The 6,617-nt window shown below is 34.8% G+C and overlaps 1 protein-coding gene across 1 annotated transcript; it reads left to right on the top strand.

The window, feature by feature from the left end:
- The first annotated feature begins 4,828 nt into the window (after positions 1-4,828).
- On the top strand, positions 4,829-6,316 carry LOC149183271 (KDEL-tailed cysteine endopeptidase CEP2-like). Its single transcript, XM_089414898.1, has 4 exons — positions 4,829-5,320; positions 5,420-5,655; positions 5,843-5,980; positions 6,086-6,316. The coding sequence occupies exons 1-4, from the start codon at positions 4,864-4,866 to the stop codon at positions 6,314-6,316; spliced, it is 1,062 nt and encodes a 353-aa protein (XP_089271024.1). The 5' UTR covers positions 4,829-4,863.
- Positions 6,317-6,617: the final 301 nt, after the last annotated feature.

Genomic DNA, 6,617 nt, shown 5'->3' with positions numbered 1-6,617 from the left:
GTTAGATAGACCCTTACCTTCAAGCATACTTCATGCACACTCCACAAGGGTTGTGTTCTTGCGTTCTGCAACTCCATTCTGATGCAGAGTGTGAGGTACTGTGAACTCTTGAAATATCCCATGATTCCCGCAAAATTTCATGGACTCTCCCAATTTGTATTCTCCCCTTTGATCAGAGCGGAGAATCTTAATGAATTTCTCTGCCTGCTTCTCCACCATATTCTTAAATTCTTTAAAGAATTGAAATGTCCCACTCATCGTTCTAATAAAATATACTGAAGAGAATCTAGTGCAATCATTAGTAAAGAGTAGAAAATAATATACACCACCTACCAACCTAGTATGCATAGGTCTGCATATATTTATATGAACAAGCTCCAAAATATCTCTTTTCTTCCTCTCAACATTGAAAGGAAATTCTTCTCTATGCATTTTCCCTAATGCACATCCATCACAATCTAAATGAAAAATCTGAAAAACAGTTAGTCCATCAACCATACCTTTTCTTTGTAACAGCATGAGATCTTGTAGGTTAAGATGCTCGAAACTTTGATGCCAAAGATTCTCGACTGTCAATCATGTTGAAGCCAGAGCTTGGTGTGGCATGCTCTTGACATTCAACCTATACAGGCCTCCCACATGCACTCCTCGTGCAACTAGTTCCTTCTTGCTGACCTCTATGACACAATATGATCTGAAGAATTCGAGTTGGAGGTCCTCATCTTCCATCATAGAAACATAAATTAGGTTATTCTTGATCCCAAGTACATACATAAATTTTTTAATATACCTGATATTACCATGAGGCAAAATCACCAGAACATCACCGTACCCCTTGATGTGATAACCTCTGTCATCACCTAAATATATGTGAGCTCTAGAAGTATTTTCTTTAAAATTTTCGAACCAATTCCTATTACCTGTCATATGCGATGACGCGCCTAAATCTACGAACAATATTTTGGCCTCATCCTCCTCAAGAGCTGAAAGAGCATAATCAACTACAAATAATCGAAGATCATGATAGTGACCTTCATTAGCAAAGTGCCCTGTGTGCTTTCTCTTTTTATTTCTAGCCTCATCTTAAATAAAAACTTAGCTAAATGACCGGTCTTCCCTCAGCAAAAGCATTTAATGTCTCATTTGTTACCATTTTTACTTGGAGACATACTTCTAAATGGTCTATTCTGAAAAACGCCACTGCCTTTCTATCCCTGTGGTTGTTTCCCTTTGTATGGCTTATTCTTCGTCATCATAGAAAGATCGGCACTTTGTGGTCTCAAATTTTGCCGTCGCTCTTCTTCTTGTATCAGGATTCCTGTTAGCTCTTCAAATGCAGGGGATTTCTCCCTTGCAGACAAGCCTGTGATAAACATATGGTATTCATCCATCATCCTGTTCAATGTAATTGTGATAACATCGGATTTATACACCTTCTCCCCGATGTTAGCCAAATTGTCCTTCAGGTCCTTGACCCGTGCAATGAATCCAACAAAGATTGATTCTCCTCCATCCTCATGGAAAACAACTTGCCTTTGAGCGACAAGATGTGATTCATGTTCGGTATCCCGTAAAGGTTCTTGAGTGTAGTCCATATCCCACTCAATGATTTACAGTCTCTAATATGTGGGATAATATTGTCTTTCACAGACATCTTCAATAACACTTTCGCCTTATTATCCCTTTTATCCCAATTCTGTATTAGCATTGTCATACCACCTGGTGAAATGGTCGGCTTCTACTCATCGCTGCTAACGATCGACCAAGCGCTCGATCCCTCAAGCAATGTTTGTAGCTTGAATTTCCAATTGGTATAATTGGTCCCGTCGATTTTGTTAGTCTCATTGAGATAAGATTCTATGAAATTGTTCATTTCGGACTAATCGGAATCCAGGTCCCCCGATCTTTAGTCGATTCTAACCAAGTGAAAAATTACAAGCTAAAAAGAAAACAATATCACAACATACGATAACCTTTGAAATGTCACAGATAGGTCTGATCTGCCACCAATCCACCTAATATGCCTCTGATCTCGTCAATCTACAACCAATCAACCACAATCTCTGGGTCTGCAACTCAGATTCGCCACCAAATTGGCAAAATCTGAAGATCAGAACCATAAAACCACGCCATCACCCTTTCTAGCTGAAAAAATGTGATTTCTAGTGGTGATGAAGAAATTTGCTCTAAGTAAGGGTCACATCATCGTGGGTTTGACCGTCATACCACGATGATCATTGCTTCTGTCAGGCAGAATAACACAATGACATCTTTATGCTCAGCTCGAGGTATGGTGAGACCTATGAGAAAGATAAACTTCTCGTGTGAGTAAGGTATGTCTCTCCCGACCACCTAGCTTTTGAAAATGTCAGCACTAAGGCTCCTTTGTTGCCACTAGGGCATTGTAGCCACGAAGGCTCTATAGCCACTAGGGCTCTAATGTAGCCAATAAGGCTCTGCAAGTAAATCAGGCTCACCAGATCTGAGCTCTGATACCATGTTAGAAAAACTGGAAATAAAAAGATGAATTAAATGGAACAACAACTCAGAGGTGAGCAAGCTTCACGTGGAGACTGCACAAAATGGAGCATATACTATCACATTCAATTAATCAAAGGTTATACAATAAATACATCTCCAAAGAATAGGGAGGTGAGAACAAACTCCTACAACCTAGGAACTAATCCTAACTTAAGGAGTTACGTTACAACCATGTAGCCATTTCTCCATTAATACAATATAATATTAATTATTTTCAACTTTAACCTAATTAAATGGTTTTAATAAATACAAAGAATGTGAGAATTTAAATCCCCCCTCCAGTGAATTTCTTTCTAGTTCAAGGCTATAGGAGTCTTCCCCGAGGTTACTCCATCGATCCCCATGTATGTGGGATATGGTTGTGCTCTCTGTGCCACTTTGCGCTCGTATGAACTTTAATTGCAGAGGGATTTGGGTTATCCCTGATTCAATCATCCTTCAACATGCGTCTCTCTCTTGGGTGCCATTTTTCTCATATTTGTTGATGGAGAATAATTTTCCAAATTAGTCATCTACCGTTTGAGATTTGCTAACCTCATCAAATAAATTCACTCATAAATTAAATTCAAATTCACCCATCAAATAAATTCAGCAAACTTTAAATTTAATAAATTATCCTTTATTTACTAGTGTATAAACTTTTGTCTATATACATGATAAAATTCAATATCCTGAATTTTTTTTAATAGAAAGTTAGACTAATTCCATAAAATTATCATGTTAGTGATCCACTTGAGATTTGCTAATCTCATCAAATAAATTCGCCCATAAATTAAATTCAACAATCTTCAAATTTAATAAATCTTGTTAGTGAAATTGAGTCACTTAGAAACTTTTTATATATGTGTGTCATAGAGATATCGCAAAACAACATTATTTGTACAATTTATTCATGTTTTACCTATTGACCATGCATCACATATGTGATTGTGCCTTTATTATTATGTTTTCTTTCATAAATGTGTGTGTTCTAGTTGTGTCAACTCATTATACATATACATAATTGAATTACTTCTTAATTTTACAATAATATCATGGTCCATATATAAACTTACATACATACATACTCTATTCATATTAATATTTATGTATTTTTCTAAAACTTTTTTTTTTTTTCTTAATCACATATAAATTATTAAAAATAAAAAACTTATAATTGAGTTTTATTTCATTAATTAATTTAATTAAAATATAAGGTTCCCAACTTAATTAAATATTTTTATCTGTATTAAAATCTCATTTAGGAAAAAAAACCAGATAGTCATTGACTTATTAGATGGAGATATGTAATTTGACCAACAACCGCTCACAAATAATATTAATAAATAATATTTCAGCAATGCCGTGTAATGGTGTCACGTCATTACACGCCACTAATAATGTCATTGGATTACACTCGGTCGTAGTTACCATCTAACGCGATCCAATTCACCTTATTTCTGGGCATATCCACCAGATATTGCTTATTCTTAATGGCTTCTACTGCTAAAGTCCTGGAGTCTGAAGAAAGTTTGCCACTCCTTTATGATAAGCGGCATGCCCACCGATTCGTAATATTTAAAGATGTGGAATACATCGATTCTGTGAATAAGAAGAATCTGGAAATCCCAATATAGTCATTGACTTATTAGATGGAGATATGTAACAAATAAATAATATTTCTTAATTTTACAATAATGTTATGTTCCCTATATAAGCTTACATGCCTATTCTATTCATATTCATGTGAATATTTATATATTTTTCTAAAACATTTTTATGTTTTTATAAAATTATTAAAAATAAAAAAACTTATAATTGATTTTTATTTCATGTTTTTCAATTTTCTTCATCAAATATAATATTTCATTAATTAATTTGATTAGGATATAAGATTCTAAACTTAATTAAATATAATTGATTCTTATTTCATTCATTAATTTGATTAGGATATAAGATTCTAAACTTAATTAAATATTATTATTGGTAAAAGTTGTAGTTGACTTTTGTTACATTAATTAATTTGATTAAAAAATGTAAGATTCCAAACTTAATTAAATATTTTTATCTGTATTAAAATCTCATTTAGAAAAAAAATCCCAACATAGTCATTGACTTATTAAAAAAAAATCCCAACATAATCATTGACTTATTAGATAGAGATATGTAATTTGAACCAATAATATTTCACGCCACTAATGATGTCATTCGATTACACTCCACTAATGATGTCATTGGATTACACTCCGTCCTAGTTACTATATAACGACATCCTCTTCCACTTTATCTCCACCAATTCACATTATTTGTGGGCATACTTGTGTGAATTATTGTTGTTTAGTAATGGCAAGGCCGGTCCTGTTTCTGTTTCTGGTGCTGGCAGCCTTGTGGGCTTTATCAGTGAATGCAACCCGCAAGTCTCCTGGATTTACAGACAAAGACCTCGAGTCTGAAGAAAGTCTGCGACTCCTTTATCATAACTGGCTGCCTCGGCAACGCACCCCGAGAAATGCATCCGATGAGCGATTCGAAATATTTAAGAGCAATGTGAAATACATCGACTCTGTGAATAAAAAGAATCTTACGTACAGACTTGGATTGAATAAGTTTGCGGATCTGAGTCACGAAGAATTCAGAGCAATGTACTTGAAACCGATGAACATGCAAGAGATGGAGAAACTCAAGAGAAGGGGACTGAAGAATGTATCATTCACGTCCCAGAACTCGAACAGCTTGCCAACGTCTTTTGATTGGAGGAGTAGGGGAGCGGTAACCAGTGTGAAGGATCAAGGCGACTGCGGTATGTATTATGAGAGAAATAATTTCAATTTCGAATGGTAGTTGTTGGGCATTTTTTCCCTGGTGTCTCGTGCATACTGTTTATTTTTTGCCCTTGCAGGTGCTTGTTGGGCATTTTACACTGCAGGCGCTGTAGAGGGCCTCCACTTTATCGAAACAGGCGAGCTGATTAGCCTATCAGCGCAGCAATCCCTAGATTGCAATCCCTTCGACTATGATTGCGATTCCGGAGGGGAGGCTGGCGATATCTACCGATATATAAGAGCCACCGGAGGGTTGATCAGTGAAGATCGGTATCCCTATCAGGGTTTTCAGGGGGAGTGCCGATTCGAAGAGGTACAATAACAAGGTTTAATGATTAATACTAAGATGGATTTGTGCATCAAGATAGTTAGATATTGTTAAATATTAATATTTATAATAATAATAAAGTTAGATATCATGAAATAATAATATTTATAATAATAACATTATTATAATTTGTAAAACAATCAAATCATTGTGTTGTTTTGTTTTGATATAGATTGGAAATCCAGCAGCAGCTATTGATGGCTGGCGATTACTCCAGAGCAATGAAGCAGTTCTCAAAGCGGCAGTAACTCGACAACCTATATCTGTAAGCATTGCCGCAAGTAGTCTGGACTTTCAGTCTTATATGGAGGTAAGTGTTTACCATTTTTTACATTTTACATTGGTGTTGAGAACTAATAAATAAGATATAAATAATTTAGCAAGTGTAATTAACCAAATTTTGTTTGTTAAGCAGGGAATTTTCTCTGGTCCATGTGGCCAAGAAATTGATCATGGAGGTGTATTGGTTGGATATGGCAAGCGACGTATGGGACATAATAAGGGAAAAAAGTTCTGGAGACTCAAGAACTCTTGGGGAGAAGATTGGGGAGAAGCAGGATACATTAGATTGTTAAGAGACGTTGAAGCACCAGAAGGGATGTGTAGTATTACTGATTTTCCCGCGATCCCAATAATACACCACTGAAGAATTGTAGCAATTGCCATGACAAAAGTTTGGAACAATAAAAATAAGATACAATAGTATGAAGATTTACAGTCTATTTTATTAAATATAGCATATTTTATAGAACTTTAATAGGTAAAACATATTATTAATTTATTTTGTAAAAGTTTAATGTTTAGAATACATTATTGTATTGCATTATTATTGGCAATGGATTAAAATAGATTTTATTAGAAAATCTTGTCTTTTTTGTAAAATGTATATGAGTGTGAAAAGAATGAAATGATAAAAACATTTATATTACTTCTAAATTTTGAATTTA

The sequence above is a fragment of the Pinus tabuliformis genome, chromosome 3_2 (genome assembly GCF_031772625.1).
Source record: "Pinus tabuliformis cultivar Carrire ecotype Pingquan chromosome 3_2, CPIR1, whole genome shotgun sequence".
Classification (NCBI taxonomy): domain Eukaryota; kingdom Viridiplantae; phylum Streptophyta; class Pinopsida; order Pinales; family Pinaceae; genus Pinus; species Pinus tabuliformis.
Note: the sequence above shows the minus strand (reverse complement) of the source record. Positions and strands in the feature narration are given on the sequence as shown.

Coding starts and splice junctions, on each gene's coding strand:
- LOC149183271 (XM_089414898.1), top strand. CDS start 4,864: ATGGCAAGGCCGGTCCTGTTTCTGTTTCTGGTGCTGGCAGCCTTGTGG. Junction 5,656..5,842: donor GGGAGTGCCGATTCGAAGAG/GTACAATAACAA, acceptor GTTTTGATATAG/ATTGGAAATCCAGCAGCAGC. Junction 5,981..6,085: donor ACTTTCAGTCTTATATGGAG/GTAAGTGTTTAC, acceptor TTTGTTAAGCAG/GGAATTTTCTCTGGTCCATG.